This window comes from Leptonotus elevatus, chromosome 10 (assembly GCF_054856555.1).
Source record: "Leptonotus elevatus isolate MCC_2025b chromosome 10, RoL_Lele_1.0, whole genome shotgun sequence".
NCBI classification, from domain to species: Eukaryota; Metazoa; Chordata; class Actinopteri; order Syngnathiformes; family Syngnathidae; genus Leptonotus; species Leptonotus elevatus.
In genome coordinates, this window is record NC_141248.1 from 10,716,323 (window position 1) to 10,733,808 (window position 17,486).

Sequence of the window (17,486 nt, forward strand, 5' to 3'; positions counted from 1 at the left end):
TGAATGTACAGTATTATTGTTTTATGTCCTCTGTATGTTTCACATATGTTGTTGATTGACAATAAAAGCATACATTTATGTATTTTACAAATGACTATCAGTATGAATATTATGCACCATTTCATCAACGTAGTCTTTTGAATGAGTATAATTGCTTATTTTTCCCCCCTATGGATGTAAGAAATGTTTCATAGTGCATGTTAAGGTTTTGAGCAATAGCCCACCCTGATGTGGAAGGGCCACAGGAAAATTACTGGTAAGCTTATGACGTCAATTCGCATTACCGTAAAATAAAATGTATGCGTTTGTCCTTGCGACTAAATACGATCATCCGAATTATATATGGCAATGTAACTATTTAAAACATTTAATATTATTTTTATGTAGGCCAAAAATCATCTGTCAGTCTTTTGTTTCCTCTTAATAGCGCGTTTAGTCAGTATTTATCTGAAATCTTGATTTTAACTATCGACATTACGGTAATAGCCGGAAATGACGTCAAATCGCAGCTGATATAACGACGTGGGGTTTTTCCGGTCTAAATGGGATTTTGTGCCTCAGGACTGAGCGTTTTAACGTAGGCAACAGGCAACAGGCAACAGGCAACAGGCAACATTTTAAACGACAGATGTGTTTATTTTAGTATTGCAGATTTTTTATTCAAGTATATAAAGCGATGTTCGGCTGTTGCTCGTGTAAACTCAGAGCAGTAGCGTCCTGCGTGGCTGTTAAGCGCACCCTCGACTGAGAAAACAATGCAGGCCTGATAGCTCATGTTAGCATCTGCTACTCGCATAGCTGCTCCAGTCAGTGGACCGCCGCAGTGAGGACTTGAGCTTTGGGCGAAGCCGTTTTATGACTGCGCGAGAACACACCACTCGGTATGTAACACAAACCTTCAAAACAACATTCCAGATTGCTGTAGCAGTCTATTTTAGTTATGTATTTTTTTTCCCTCGGTGCGTTTAAAAGCTTTCGCTTTACGTCTCCTCCCTGAAGTTAACGTTAAGCTAGTCGGTTAGCTTAACGAGTTCACTATCCGAGCACTGTTGATTTGCTCTCAATTCTCAAAAATCCCCACACGGCTCGACTGAGATGCGCTTGTGGTTAACCAAGTGACAGTTAACCAGTTGGTGATGATTATAGTCTTTGACATTTGTGATAGTGGTAGGGCTGTAAGTCGGGCCCAGAATGACTGCAAAGTCGGTGCATTCTGGAGCGTCTGACGCTGTAAATGTGTCGTAACCACACAGTACCAAAGTTTGGATTATTATTTTTTTTTAATCGGTGCTACCTTTCTGGTTTTATCATTCCATTACGTCAATTCAATCTGTAGTTGTACATTGCCTGTCTGCAGCAAAGTGTATGTGTGTCGGATGTCATACGTGCATCATGTCGCGCATTGCTGCATGTAATAATGTGCAGTCATGTGGAAAATAAAATGCCTACAGTACAATATCGATGATTGTCAGAATGTGACATTATCTCTATGCCATCTTCTAATGTCACGTAGATTCGCAATGGTTATTTTGACCTGATCGGCAACTGGCTGGTTAGCGTTATTTTGCCGTGAATCGCGTGAGAACTAAGGCCCTTTCTACACGTAGCAGGTTTTTTTTTGCAAACTGGAGGTAAAATTTTTTATGTGTTTTGCCCTGTCGTCCCCGGGTTCCTTTTTTTCTTCATTTAAAATTAAGGTTAAAAAAACTCCGGCCAAAGTGAAGATTTGTGTTTTTCTCCTAATCCGAGTTTTACGTCATCGCTCTCACACACACACACACACACACACACACACACACACACACACACACACACACACACACACACACACACACACACACACACACACAACCTCACGCAACTCAAGCCATAGTTTACAGCGGGTGTACTGCTCACCTGCTCGTCTGGCGCAAAATCACATGACTCCACGTAGGACGAGATCGAAGTACTGAGCGAGTGAGCAGAGTTGTCCAAGTCGTTAGTTTCTATTCCAGAAGGCACTGTGGGCTATTGCAAGTCATGAAAGCGGAAAAGTGCTACATTTTTACCCGGTTAACGCTCCAGTGACAAGCCGGGCCTCGACGCGCTTGGGGTTCGCTCCGCGGGCCGGAGAACGCCCCAGGCGGCACGGGGTCGGTGCCAGTGGGGAAAATGCTTAAGAGCATGCCGGGCACAGAGCACCTCTTCGGGCTGGCTGCAGCGATTCAGCAAAGCCTGGGTGCTGCTTATCCACTGCCAGGTGATTTTAGCTTTTTAAAGTCTTCGTTTCTGTGGTGTTGGCTCCAGACACCAAATGTTTTTTTTACGTTTAGTGGAAGGAGAACGTGTCAGAACAGTAAACCCCAACGCCCCCTCCCCCAAGTCCTAAAAGCTTTCACTGTGTGTTTTGTTATTGTAAGTTGCATGAATAAAGTTAAGACAAGGGAAGCTTTTTTTAATTTGTATGTATTTGTGTTTATTTTGTTTGTTTTATCCTTTACGCTCCTTTATGATGTACTCACTCTTTGTGTGTTTACATATTTGGTTTATTAAAAAAAGAAAAGAAAAGTCGTTTGCGCCGACAGTTCGTTCTTGTGTGACGTAATGTGGAAGTGACGTCAGGAGACAAGCAGTATATAACTACTGCCGCCTAGCGTTTTGGCATGCATGTAAATGAGATTATAAACGCACTTCTCAGTTTGTGTGCATTTTTGTGGCTATGTATTATTTTAAACAAATGAGGAAATGTGGACATACTTCTTTTTTTTCTACACGGGGGGGGGATATTTGTTTTTAAAATACGTAAAATAAAATACTATGTGCAGACAGGGCCTAAAAGTACAAATTCTGCTCGGGTGAAAAGTACCAGCTCGTGGACAAAGGTGCTGCTTTATTCTTTCGCTTCACAGGTTCAAATACAGCTCAGTAACTTTTTATATTATATTTTGTATTTAATACCATTTTAGCCAGTCGAGAGTTCAACAATTTCAATGTGCCTTGTGACAGATCCTGCAGACAGGAAACACAAAATTACTGGACTGACATTGCCCTATCGGCCACAGCTGGGATCGGGTCCTGCTGGACCGGCAGCCTACACACCACGCTAAAATAACCTATTCACGCCCAACATACTGTAAATCACGATAAAATAGCAGATTCACGGCTGGCCAATAACCAATCAGAGCTGTTAACAGCAAAAATAACCACTGCTTAGGCTACTTCTGTTTAAACAGTAAAACTATCATATCTTCAATTGTTGATTATTTAAGGCGACATGTTTTTATCACGTTGTGTTCTATGGTAGCCTTATGCATCTTATGGAACAGATTATGTTCGGATACGCCCTTTTCTCGTACTTTACTTCAGAACGTCATGCATAATGTCGTCTTGACTAGTGTTTGAATTATATTGCAATTTTTTTGACAATTTTGTTATAGTATGTGATGTCATAGTTCCTTGCCTGATTTTTAAAAAAATGTTAATTTATCTCTGCAACGAGCGTATACATAGTTGGAAGAAAAGTCATAATGTGGTGTTGGATTGTCAGATTTCAACTCTTTGGTTGTACATATTCTGTCCCTTACAGAGGTATTGTAGGTTAGCAAGGTGTTTTACTGGTACACACTTGCCTCACAAACTAGTTCTGATTTAGGCTTTGAATTTGGGTTTCAGCTGTCCTGTGTAGAGTTTGCATGCGCTACTTGGGCTCCTCCTGCATTCCATATAGGTACTTATTAGCCTCATGAAGACTCTAAAACAGGGGTGGGCAAACTTGGTCCTCAAGTCCTGCAGGTTTTGGATGTTTCCCTTCTCCAACACAGCTGATATATGATCAGCTCATCAGCTAGCTTTGCATAAGCCTGATAACGATCCTGTTGAATGGAATCGGCTTGTGTTGGAAGAGAGAAACCTCCAAAACCTGCAGGACTCCGGCCCTCGAGGACAGAGTTTGCCCACCCCTGCTCTAAAATATCCATAGTTGTGAATGTGGTTGTTTGTCCTACAGTAGACTGGTGATCAAACCAAGGTGTACCCACACTCTTGCCCAAAGTCATCTGGGATAGTCTGTAGCTCACCTGCAAGCTTAATGAGGGCAGGCGCGTAAGAAAATGCGTGGATGGGCCTTGTGCAAAACGCTGATCACCTTGGGATTTGTTTGGATGTCAAAGGGAAAAAAATTCTAGAAAAAAATCAGTTCCAGGCTCAAACAGGGCTTTATAATCGTATCAAATTGCTCATTACCAAATTGAGACTGTTTTACTTCTTGACACAATTTTTCTTATTCAAAAATATAATTTAAAAAAATGTATGTTTTGTTTAAAACGTGATCTCTCTTTCTCAGCTATGACCTCGCAGCTGCAAGTCTTCTCGCCTCCCTCCATCTCCTCCAGTGCCTTTTGCCGTGTCAAGAAGCTGAAGGTGGAGAACAATGTTTGGGATGTGTCCACTACTGAAGCGTACAACTCCATAGCGGGCCAGTCGGCGTATACCTTCACCCCAGCTATGGCCGTCCCACCCTTTGCACCGTCCCTGGTCTTCCCCCCAACAGCACCCGGATCTCGGGGTCAAGTGGTGGTCCGGGCCGCTGATAGCACCGGTAGTCTTCCTCGGGGTTCCAGTCGGCGTGTCACCGAACACGCGGCGTCCTCCTACGCCCATGTCGAGGCGGCCTCGGAGACGAGAGGGCACCGGCATGGGCAGAAGAGAAAGATCGAGGAGACCAATGAGGGCAGTGGGAGCGGCTGTGGCAGTGTGCAAATTCTGGAGGAGCTCTCGGCGCCGGCCGCGACGTTCTCCACCCGTACGGGCGGCGGAGGAGGAGGCGGCACGGGCCAGTCCATACCTCACTCGGCGCCAACCACCAAAAGCAGTAGCTCCAATGGGGAAGGCGACTATCAGCTTGTGCAACACGAGATCCTCTGCTCGGTGTCCTGCAGCTACGAAGTGTTGGAGTTCTTGGGGAGGGGCACCTTTGGACAAGTGGCCAAGTGCTGGAAGAGGGGAACCAATGAGATTGTGGCAATTAAGATTCTAAAGAACCATCCTTCATATGCTCGCCAGGGACAAATTGAGGTAACATCTCATCGTGTGTCATTTGTAATTAAACTAGTGTACTCATTTTCTTTGAGCTGATTTTTTTTCCCCCTTGTTTTATTAATTTTTTCCCCAGGTGGGCATCCTGAACAGGCTGAGTGCGGAGAATGCAGATGAGTACAACTTTGTGCGTTCCTATGAGTGCTTCCAGCACAAGGGTCATACTTGCTTGGTGTTTGAGATGCTCGAACAGAACCTGTATGACTTTCTCAAGCACAGCAAGTTCAGCCCGCTGCCTCTTCGGCACATTAGACCCATCCTACAACAGGTATGCATACCTGCAGTCAAACACTCTTTATATTTATAAAAATAAAAATAAAGAAGTGTTCAGCCAGACTAATATTGATGTGTTTAGGTGGCCACAGCACTGATGAAGCTTAAGAGCTTGGGACTGATTCATGCTGACCTCAAGCCTGAGAATATTATGCTGGTGGACCCTCTCAGGCAGCCGTACAGGGTAAAGGTCATCGACTTTGGATCTGCAAGCCACGTTTCTAAGGCCGTGTGCTCAACATATTTGCAGTCTCGCTACTACAGGTATTGCATGTCGACACATCCCCAGTTTGTAACATCACAGACGTCGTTGCTCTAAACTTGCGCTTTGCTGTCCAGGGCTCCTGAGATAATTTTAGGTCTGCAGTTCTGTGAGGCGATTGACATGTGGTCTCTGGGATGTGTGATTGCTGAGCTCTTCTTGGGTTGGCCTCTCTACCCTGGAGCCTCAGAATATGATCAGGTCAGTGCCACAATTCAAACTAACCTAATAAAAATTACTAACCAGCAATCTGTACATTTTCAGTTTTTTTTTCTTTCACGCAAATGCATTAAAAAAAATATATATCTTCCCAGATCCGTTACATTTCTCAGACCCAAGGCCTGCCAGCTGAGTACCTACTGAGTGCAGGCACGAAAACCAGCCGCTTTTTCAACAGAGGGCCGGACTCGAGCTACCCACTTTGGAGACTTAAGGTCAATAAAGCCACATCAATCATACAGATTGTTGTGTGGGCTCTGAAAATTGAGTAACAACATGATCATATCTGTTTTGCAGACGCCGTCAGAACACGAAATGGAAATGGGAATCAAATCCAAGGAAGCTAGGAAATATATCTTCAACTGTTTGGATGACATGATGCAGGTGCCTTTTTTTAAATCTCTTATCATAAAACTCTTGTGTCTACATTAAGTGAATAGAACATTGAGCTATAAAAATATTTTTTCCCAGGTCAACCTTTCATCTCACTTGGAGGGGACAGACATGCTGGCTGAGAAAGCTGATAGACGAGAGTTCATAGATCTCCTGAAGAGGATGCTCCGCCTCGACGCTGACAAGAGGATCACGCCTACAAAGACACTTGGTCACCCTTTCGTCACAATGAGCCACCTCATGGATTATCCACACAGCTCTCAGTAAGTGTGCCGACAAGTACGGTAAACTCAGGCAAATGAAACTGCCTTTCGTTTTCAATGCTATTAATCTGTTTTGAAGCAGCTTGTAAGTAATTAATTGCCCCTGGAACGCCCCTTTTCATCTCCAAAATCGATACAAACTAATTTCATTGTGTACACGTCAGCGACAGAAACTGGACAAGATATTTGCTGAATAGCCAGTGAAGGCGTGCTCTGAGTGGATACGATGTGTGTTGGAGTTTTGTTTTTATTCACTGGAGTGATCAATTTGAACAAAACACGCCTACTCAAATTTAATCTATCCTCGCTATTTTCACTCTTTTTTTTTTTTTTTTCCCAATGTTTAAATAAGGGTGAAAACTACATGACATGGCTTTCTTCCCACAAAATTTGGAAATAAGAGTTTTCTTCTGTGCGCGTTCAAGAGCAGTTATTGATCAAGTAGCATAAATATACATATTTTGAAGATTGTCTGCCCCAACTTGTTTGGACCCTATTATCATGAAAAATCCACTTTTAACACACCTCAGACACGAGGATAATCTTTTAAGAAATAAGATTAGATAGTCGGTTGGGTGCTTGACATCCTTGTTTGGGAAGTTGCAAAATTGAGACAAAACAGCCCAATTGTCTTTGTGTACTCGACCTAAATGTGGGCTTTCCCAAATTTGCTAAAAATAAAAAATAAAAACCTCAGAAAATAAGCCTAAAATTCCAGAACTACAAATTAAGTTGTTCCACCCATTAGAGAGGCACATTAAGCTTGAGGGAAGAATCTTTTTTTTCTTTTCTTTTTCTTTTTTTGCATGTTGAATGGGACTTTTCTAGAGGGGCAAGAGGCTCTTTTCATTTAACATTTTCAATGAAACTTTGCTGGTATTTTTTTTATCGGGGTTGGGAAGGTGCATTTTTAGTTGTTTTTAAATGGGTTGTGTCAGGAAATGAGTTATTTTTTATTTGGTTGGTTCAGTAAAATATTTAAAACTCAATAGCATTCTGCTTTGAAATAAATCTGTTGCTTTTTGATTGTATTATTTGCATGGATGTCTCCTTTAAAAAAAATGCTTGCATATAACACTTTTTTATTAAATGACCGTCAATTGTCATTTAAATCCCTTAATTTCCATGGAAAGTCTCTAATTTGGAATATCTTAAAAATTTCCCATCTTAACTGCTCATGGAAAGGATTCTGAAGTGTAAAGGTTCTGAAAATTTCCCACCCCTTTGGAAAATTTCCACCCCTATTTCCACCAGTAAACATTTTTTTATTTTCTTTTTTTATAACCTTATGGTGAGTTTTTTTTAATTTAAAGGTTCTCAAAGAAAATAAAATGTTACTCCCCAGCGTAAAGTCGTGCTTCCAGAACATGGAGATCTGCAAGCGCCGGAGCACCTATGACAGCAACAAATCCCTCTACTCCACCAATGCAGTCCCCAGCGCTGCAGCAGGAAACCTGACCGTTACCTTCAGTAGCCAACTCAACCAGCATAACCAGGCTAGCTCAACGCCCGCTCTTCTTGCATGTTAAATAGTCTCAAAATGTATTAACTAGTGAATGTCCAACAGGTGCCTTCGGCAGGGGGAGCGGTGCCTTTACTAAATTATCAGCCGGCGTTGTACCAGCAGGCGACGATCAACATTCCCGGTCTGACTCAACAGAGCGTTCCTATTCCAACCCGTCCTGCTGGGCTGTGTAGCCAGGCAGAACCCTTCCAGCAGACGCTGATCGTTTGCCCACCTTCCACCATTCAAGGTAAGAGATTAGGGATAGACTGATTATCATCTGGGCCAATTATTGTTGCCGATATTTGACATTTTGACAAAAATTGCTATCTGCATTTTTAAATAATCTGACAGCTGTTGGGGGGGGGGGGTAGAGACTCTATAAGAGATTCACACAGAGTTGTGGATAATGTCCACTGGAGCCCTGACTGTGCTAGCCCATTCATTATTTCCCATTGTATTAGCCTTAAACTAACAGATTCATGGCAACATTTTGGTTGGTTGAAATACACAACGCATCATTCTTTTTTTTGTTTTCTTTTTTTTTGTTTAATGTTTAGATTGATAGGTAACTTTACTTAGGAGTGGCAATAAACAACTTGAAGCACTTGGCCTCTTTTTCGAATAATTGCTCACTAACTGCTGCTTTCTATAAAGTTTGCTGCAGTGCCCTCAAAGTCCTCACAAATCAAATTTTTGTTCACAACCTTAGACAACGGCTAATACCTCGGGAAACTCATAAGATGGGTTTCTCGTAAGTCTGGACACAAATGTATTCCTATTATATTGTCCACATTATCTTATGCATCAAACATTGTTCTGTGAGATGTTGATCAGTATCATTATGTGGAAATGATGTCCAGGGATGCAGTCATCAAGCAAAAGCTCCAGTTTCCCCGTGAGGATGGATAACTCGGTTCCTATCGTACCTCAGAACCAGCCTGCCCAGTCCTTGCAGATCCAGCCCAGCATGCTCACACAGGTAAGAATTTGCTGGGCGTTTGCATGTGTGATGTCTGCTAATCCTGCTACTGAATCAATCACACAATATTTGACTGTCAGCTTTTCTCGTTTGTTTTCAGTTGTGTTGGGTGGTTTTCTGGCATTTAAGTGCTGGTATGGCAGGTTTTGTGGTTTGATTTAAGAAAACTTGATTTGCTTTCTTGCATCCGGAGTTGGTAAATTGCTGCGTCGTCATGTGTCACCCACATTTCCTAAGGTTACATTTCATACATGAACCCCAAATTAAGCATTGTGGTTTCTTTTAATGCACTTTAACAGATTGTTATGGTGTGAAGTAAGAAATATGGCTATGATTATTTTATTTTTATTTCAACTAATTACACTTTGTGTTTCCATAACTGATGTGACTGCCACAGGACTTAAGGCGTGTCCAGTCCTGACCTTCATTTCATCACGAATCTGGTTTTCAGCTCAAATTTTTTTTTTTTTTTTTGCACATTGCAGTTTGTGTGTCCAGCTGGATTTATCTGCACTCTAAATCACACGGAAGCCTCAAAGGACATTTGCTTTTCTCACACTGCCTTCCCCTATGCCCTCACGTCCTCCAGGGTTCCTGTACACCCCTGATGGTAGCCACCCTGCACCCACCCTCATCAGGCATAGCCTCCCAGTATTCTCTACCAGTCGGGCTAGGTTCCGGGGTGGGTCGGCCCACCCTCTTGGAGCACACAGCCACAGTGCTGGTAAAGAACCACGAAGAACAACGTGCACTTTCTTGCTACCAATAAGGCCTCGTCTCTCTCCTGTCCAGCTTTATTTTCATTTGTTTGCTTTCCTCTCTGTCTCTGTATTACACATTGAATTTCAATCTTTCTTATTATTTATATTGTTGTCAAAATCCTACTATATTTGTATTGTAGTTTAGCTTATTTGTAGGAAAATTGCTGATGGAGTCAAATGCTCTGATGATCTTGCAGCCCTAATACCCCTGCTGACATTTTATTTGTGATTTTAGATACATTGACTAAACACATTACCTCAAAGGACTCTTCTTCATCCTCCTCCTTTTTTCTCCTCACATCATTCCCACACTCTGACATTCTTTCCCCATAGGTGTGCTTAGGGCATGGAGCGCATGTGTTGCTGAGTTGGTCTGCGCTTTGCTTGCAGCGTCTCATATCCTGTCCTCCTTTTTGGTTTCAGCACAGGATGGTGCACACCCAAATCCCCACAATTTCACTGTGACACTTTCTATTTCAGCCCCTCAACATATGGCATGCTGCAGACATACCGATATCAGTTGACAAAACCCAACTAACTTCTGTTTCTTCTTTAACAGGCACCATGATTTGTTGTGTTTTTGTTGTACACATCCTGGTCTGTTTCCAGTGCTTCAGTGTTTGCGCTTTGCATGATTTTGTTCTTGTTGATTTGTTGCAGGGCAGTGCTAAAAATGAGGGAATGGCTTGGGAAAGGTTGCTCGCTTATCTTGTGCTTTGCCTGCAGCAGAGATTGGCTCTATTGCCTTCAGAAGTCTTTGGATTTATTTCTCAGCATGGCCTAGTTTGCCTGACTTGTTCCAGCCATGGAATTATTTTATTGATCCACTGATGTTATTCAAACGTGACTCTCTGGGCTGTTTCTCCCAGCAGGCCTGGCCCACTGGAACGCAACAAATCCTCATCCCGTCATCATGGCAGCAGGTCCCGGGCGTAGCCATCCACAGCTCTGCTCACCAGGCAAATATTGCAGAGTCACCGCGGGACTCCCATCACTCCGATGCCAACGCCCAGCAGGGACACAACTGGAGGTATGTCAGCATAGCAGGCTTCCAATGCACATTAGAGGGGAGCATGGTCATTATTATAATGAACATCAATAACATCTATGACTTTGCCAGGTGGGCGAGATTGTAAAGCTTGTTTGGTATCAGGAAAGATCAAGCAATCCCAGAAGGGAAATAAAAGGAGAGAGGGGGGGGATCGATTAAAATTGGAAATACAATTTTTTTTAAAGAAATTGGAGATTTTCTTTTAAGGCCATATCTAGTTTAAGCTTCAAGACCCAGGTTAGTTTTGCAGGCGTTTTCTGCTATCAGAAAATATGCAACGTGAATGTAGTTTTTGATTAAATTTATTGATATTAGTTTTCTTACTTGTTCACCTACTTCTTTTGTTACTAATTTATTTATGTACTTTTGATATATATTTTATTTTGTGTTTTGTTTTACCCCTCTATTGCACGACTATCGACAAATTTGAATTCGGTGTACAGCACTTTGTATGCAGCAATGGTTGTTTTAAAGTGCTTTTTAAATCAAGTTTAGTTGAGTAGCTACTACAATTTCTGCAGGGCCTTACTCTTAAAAGGCTTTGAATCCATGAATTTTATTAATGTCCTATTGACATTAAAATGTCAATCTTTCAAAAGTGAACACATTATGAATAGGATTTTATGATTGCAGTTAATCTCAAAGTAAACATTCTTAAAAAGATAATTTAATTGATCAATTAAGCAGCAAACTCGTAAGTTTTTTTATTTTTTGGGGGAATTTTGCCACTTGCTGTTGACTGAAAATTACATCATGGTTGCTCGGGTAACATCGTCACGGCCAGGTTTGCACATGGCACATGACTGAACTCAGAAAACAGGTAAGCCTTGATTGGTCATTATCTGAGCCTTGCGCAACTTTGATATCATTTTCAGTCGAAAGCAAATGGATGGATAAAAATGTGTGGATTTTTCTGCTTAAAATTCATCAGAATACCGTGTTGGGGCTGGATAGAACATATTGCAAAGAGATTTTTGGGGTTGATTTCCCCTTTAAATTTTCAAATGGAATTTTTAAAACTTGTTAACCCTATAAAACCAAACATATATTAAATACAAGGCATTTTGAGCACTCTATTTCATGAGTAAAATCTTTTGTTTCCCCCATTAAAACCGTGACATGTATATCTGATGCATGCATTGCACGCATAATCCATTAGAGGGCAGTATCACCCACCTGATGGCTTTTCCTTGCAAGATCGCCCCAATTGAGAAAGGCCAATACTTATTAATAGTGGAAAATGTTCTTTCAGATTTTTGGCAATACTAATGTTTGATATGTCTGTGTATTATTATATTTTTGTCAGTTATGTACAAATGTAAAGCATTGTGACCGACTGCATCAAATACGACACAAATCAAAAGTTATATGTGGAAATTAATTTAAAAAAAAACATGTTTTTGTTAGTTTTTTTTCCAAAAGGACCAATAAATACTCCATTTACAAAGAATCTGAATTTTCTCTCATATTTCATGGTTCAGGCTTTATAGAGTTAAGATGTAGGAACCCTGTACAAAGGAATGCATTTCCCTATAGATTGTTTATTAATTTTCTCTATGGTTCTTTACAATGGTCAATGTTGCATGTAATTTAAATGAACACATTTTCATTAGTAATGTTTTTTTTTTGTTTTTTTACCCTGACAGGAGCACAGCACAAACCAAAACTCAACAGGAGAGGAAGAAGGTCAAAGCCAGGCGAGGAGAAAACAGAAATAGGTCAGTGACCAAGAAAGATTAATGGCCACGGATATTTATCGTCACACCAAATGACTCCGTTAGAAGTACCGGTAGTAATAATTTACAGTTATTAGTAACTTAGCCACACTACTTATCGTTTGGACAGAAATCCCACGTGATCAGTTTCAGTTATGTTCCTTATCCTTCATTGAAGCAATCAGTTTCCAAGTTGATTAACTCAATTTGCTGCTTGGTAGCTTATTTTGCATGAAGGAGCTCAGTGTTTTGTTTTCAACGCTTGTCTTTAGGAGTATCGCTACCACGTCGTTGCTCAACACAAACGGTGTGACGTCGTCCAGCCTCATGGCCACTTTGTCGCAGCCCATCGTCATCTCTGACACCCCCAGCCCGGCGGTCAGCATCATAACAATCCACAGCGACACTGACACAGAGGATGAGCGCAAGTTTCACCCTGCCAGGTGAGCATCTGATAACCGCGTGACAAAAATGGTTGACTTGGCAAAATGTGGATGTGGGGCTAAATCCATTTATTTTGTTTGACAGTGTTACATTGGGCCAGCGCACAAATGTTATCAGCTGTGTGACTGTGCACGACTCGGACTCGTCTACTGCCAGCCCCCTGACTCCGCGCCCCCGCGCACTTAACGCAACCAGCAGCGTTTCCTCTCGCCAGGCCAAATCTCTGGCAGTGGTGGCGCCTTCAGTCAAAATTCAGGCGCCTGAGAGGGGAGCAACTTCACGTAGCCGCCTGGAAACTGGTGAGAAGCGCACTCATTCCTCAGCCATCCATCATGGTGGCTGTTTTGGCATTGATAGTGGCAGTAGTTAACACACACAACTTTTTTTCTTGTTTTGTTTTTTACCCCAGTAAACTACATGAAACCCAAGAGAATGTCTCATCAGCAGCCAAGTAGTTCGGGGGAGAGCCTGGAGCGACACGGACTGATGCTCAGCCAGTCACGCCCCTTAAACCTCAGCCAGGTGAGCCCGCTGTTGTTGAGCCAGCAAATATTGTCACATAAGCTTTTTTTTTTTTTTAACATTACAGTTTACTCACAAATTCACCTATAGTAATTTCCTGTTATTTATGTTGGATTTGGACCTAAACCTTGGCGGAAAGAACAAAAAAAAAGGTGTGAGTAATTATTTAGCCAGGTTTACATGAAGCTTTGTATTCTGATAAGAATAAAACCGAATGACCAAACGGAATGAAAATACTCCATATAATCTTACTTTTGAGTGTTTCAGAAAGAGCCCAAAACACAAATAAGTGAGTTTTTCAATGAATAGCTTGGCGAAGTTTCCCAAGAAAAACTCAAATAGGTGAATTTGTAAATAGTGAACTGTGGCTATGCGGCGGGATCTGTTAACTTGGATAGTTGTGTGCTGGTCCAATGTGAAAATATTGCTTTGGCACCATCTGCTGGCATCTTGATGCCTAGCAACTGAGTTACTGCCATCTTGTGGCAACCTTTTGGATGGCTGTATTAGCAGAAGTGCTCGGGTCCCGATCCTATTTGCGGGGCAATTTGGCAAGCTGGATATACTGTATGGTAATCCATCCATACATTTATCTTAATGGTTTATCCTCATGGTATGACTAATTGTGCCTGTTAAAGTTCAATAGGGAACAAATAATGTAAAATTTTCATTTTCTTTAACTTAGACTTTTTTCTTTTCTTTTTTATCATTTTGGTGTTTTAACTAAAAGTCAAAAATAAATGTTGTATCTTTTAGTGTAAATACCTTCTGGGTATGTTTTGGAAATACAGCATTACTTTTAGACTAAGGCTTGATTTTAATTTACAATAATGTGATGACATTTGAGTCAAAGTGGATTAATGGATGATGTCACTGATATGTTTTCAGTGCAGTATACTTTTTTTCAACAGACCGTCTTAGAAACAAGTGGGAGGCTGTTGCATGTTGTTGTCTATGACAAGCCAGCCGGTCTCTTCTTGTGTTCCAGGCTCTAGAAAATCAAAAGAATGTCTCTGTTTCACAGGTCGTGCGCCATATTGTGGCAAGACTTACGACACCGTGTCGCAAAGCGGTGAAAGTGTTGTGACGCTAACCTCGTCCACCACCGACTTATTTTTGGCTGTGTCCTAATCATTTCGACTGCCGTTTTCAATTAAAGCAGCGACATAAATAGTTTGTCTGTGCCGTTCAGGTCCAGCCGCTGGTGTCTTCATCTCAGGAGCGTCCAGGGGCGTCCCACGGTGACTCATCGCTACGTCGGCAGCAGACCTTCCCTGTGGCCCCACATTACAACTTCCCCGAGGTGTCGGCGCTGGCCTCCGTCTCGGCGGCCGGGCCGGCCCTGTACACCTACCCGGCCTCCACCGCCCTCTCATCCGCCTCTCAGGTCATGGAGCAGCTGCTGGGCCGCGGCCACGCCGGGCACGGGGGCCACGGACACTCGGGGCACTCCCCCTCCGCCTATGCAGCCGCGTACACCTCGTCTTCGTCCTCGTCGTCCAGGAGAGACTCGAGCGGCCGCAAGGAGTCGGTCAGCAGCCTGCTGCACGGCCTGCCGGCGGTCTACCAGCAGCAGTTTGCCGCAGCCTCCCCTTACGTGAGTGTGACGCCGCGGGCCGAGGCGTACGGCGCCTACCAGCTGAGCCCCAGACGCCTCACGCAGTACCCCTACCTATAAGGTTGTTGATTCTCGTCGCACCACCAAGAGACGACTGTCACTTATCCGATTGCTGCTTTTCATCACAAGGCTTGTCCTGTTCATGTATTTTCCCTTTGAAAATATAATCTGACGCCTTTATTTTATCCACTTCCTATTCGGCTTCGTCGTCTGTTTGTGTGAAGAGAGATTCTGCTCCTGTCACAAGCTACGATGACACTTTTAGGCCAGCTTCCTGTGCTAGTGGAGGACGTTTTGACACTAATCCAGCGAGTCTCTTGTGTTTTAGCTAACCTAACAATAACTGTACTTGACCCTCGTCTGTTTACTCACAAATAATGTCTTTTGCTATGTTTAAATTAAGTTCTGTTTGTGTACGGTGGGAAGATGATGGCATTGGGATTCAAGCTGCGAAAAGTGGCCCATTGGGATGGCTCAATGATAAATTAAGTGCACATGTGATCGTGTGTTTATGTAGTGACAGTGTTTTAGGCCAGATGAACCATGCAATAGTTTTTTTGTTTTGTTTTTGCTTTTCTTTTTAACTGAATGTATTTATGAAGTCCAGAAGAGTGAGATCGTCATGTTGACAAATGACATGGAAAGCTCTTTTGGTTTTATTGTTTCTGGAAGGAAATGACCCCCATTTCTCTTTAAAAGATCAAATCAATCCTGATTGTCATAGGCACGCCTATTAAATGCAACATCCGCTAGCCACTCTTATGTAGGACCTCTTAGTGGATTTAAGTAAGGCCAGTTTTTTTATGAAAAAGAAAGAATGAAAAAAAAAAACAGTCTGGTGATGCTCGCTTGCTGCAGTACCCATTGACTGCCTAATATTGGCATATAATCTTTTGGTTGATTACTTCATGTCGTGTACGAAGCTCTTGTGTGAATGAGCGAAAACAAAAGAAAAAAATCCAGCCAAAATGTTGCAGAAGGGAGATGGTTTCCTTCAGGTGACTGCAGTGAAGTCTTCTGGTGACCGTGGGTTCTAAAAGCTTTTTAGTCGATCCTTCCCTGTTGTGTTTGCATCGTTTTGTGTTGTAATGTCTTGAGTATTTAACTGTAATTTGACCTTATCCTAGTAGTTAAAGATGCTACTCTGTAGAACTAATTCAGGGAAATGTTTCTGCTCAATAATCCACCATCACTGTTTGCAATAAAATTACCACAAACACAACCGGGTCTCGTCATATCATTCGTTTGCTGATAATGCAACTTCCTGAGTTGAACCAGTACGGCATTTTATAGGGCTGTCCAGAACGAGTAATTAGACAATCAAAGTGGGTGAACATTTACCATCGAGTTTCCCTTATCACTTCCCTGGAAATCACTTGTGTTTTTATTACCGCTACCGAAATGCATATTCATTAACAGGTCCATGTAAATAGTAATGCAACTTATTGGGTTTATTATGACAACGAGTCACTTTAACTCTGTTATTGGTGTTATTAAACTGCTTCCTCATGTAAGAAATATAACTCGCTGCATTAAAGATCCATCAACCCCTGGATGAGAGAATTTTAATTAGGGATGTTTGATACTCAACTCCTGAGTCCTCGCATATACGTTACCAAGTACCGATACCTCTCATACTTTTGATTAAGGATGGGCAAGTTCTGATGTCAGCCTAATTTTAAGGTATTTTTACTCTCGATGGTGGCCGAAACGATGAGGAACTAGAATAGAAAATTGCCATTAATTTCATGCAATTTTAAGGGAAATATGCTATTTTGGGATATGTAGATCTTTCTTTAAAATTATTTTATTGTTTTTTGGGGGATAATTTTATGTACTAATGGTATCAGTGACTACTCAAGAGTTAAGTACTCGTACTATCAGTCTGGGGGGAAAAAAAGTGGTATCACTATCATACATTTCTGCTATGAAACAAAAACATAAATGATGACAGATAATTTTAAAGAATACGTATATATCCTAATATAGCAGTTTCCCTTTGACTCATTCACTGCCATTGATGGTTATAAATGTCAAAAAATAATTTAAACTATTTATATTAGTTTAAAAAAAATACATACTTTTGTTAAGAGTATGAAAACCTAGAATTTTTTTATTGCACATTTAGAACAGATATAAAATTTGTGATTAATTGTGAGTAAACTATTGAAGTCATGTGATTAATTATGATAAAAAAAATTAATCACCTGAAGCCCTTAATTTTTAATACTCATCTCGTCAGGCGATTACAATTTGTAATTGTAATTAATCGCGTAACTTCACTAGTTAAGTCACGATTAATCACAAATTTTATATCTGTTCTAAATGTAATTTTTTTCCTAGGTTTTCATATTCTTGTTAAAAGTGGAAAAAATGTTAAACTAATAGAAATAGTTCAAATGAATT

General features: G+C 41.5%; 1 protein-coding gene across 4 annotated transcripts; it reads left to right on the forward strand.

Moving 5' to 3' along the window:
* The first annotated feature begins 530 nt into the window (after positions 1-530).
* hipk1b (homeodomain interacting protein kinase 1b) lies at positions 531-16,302 on the forward strand. Of its 4 annotated transcripts, none has more exons than XM_086087349.1 (18): positions 531-881; positions 4,322-5,052; positions 5,150-5,341; positions 5,429-5,610; positions 5,686-5,809; positions 5,923-6,042; positions 6,125-6,211; positions 6,299-6,483; positions 7,829-7,979; positions 8,051-8,237; positions 8,851-8,969; positions 9,559-9,693; positions 10,600-10,760; positions 12,428-12,499; positions 12,769-12,939; positions 13,025-13,239; positions 13,350-13,462; positions 14,655-16,302. In XM_086087349.1, the coding sequence occupies exons 2-18, from the start codon at positions 4,324-4,326 to the stop codon at positions 15,138-15,140; spliced, it is 3,429 nt and encodes a 1,142-aa protein (XP_085943475.1). In that variant the 5' UTR covers positions 531-881; positions 4,322-4,323; the 3' UTR covers positions 15,141-16,302. The 4 variants fall into 4 exon arrangements, with proteins under 4 accessions (XP_085943475.1, XP_085943476.1, XP_085943477.1 ...); XM_086087350.1 differs by having other exon boundaries at positions 10,603-10,760; XM_086087351.1 differs by lacking the exon at positions 9,559-9,693.
* Positions 16,303-17,486: the final 1,184 nt, after the last annotated feature.

Bases quoted from the DNA above. Each gene is read 5' to 3' on its own strand.
- hipk1b (XM_086087349.1), top strand. From the start codon at position 4,324: ATGACCTCGCAGCTGCAAGTCTTCTCGCCTCCCTCCATCTCCTCCAGT. The intron at 9,694-10,599 runs GTAAAGAACCAC...TGTTTCTCCCAG, and splicing joins AGCACACAGCCACAGTGCTG to CAGGCCTGGCCCACTGGAAC. The intron at 12,940-13,024 runs GTGAGCATCTGA...TTTGTTTGACAG, and splicing joins CGCAAGTTTCACCCTGCCAG to TGTTACATTGGGCCAGCGCA.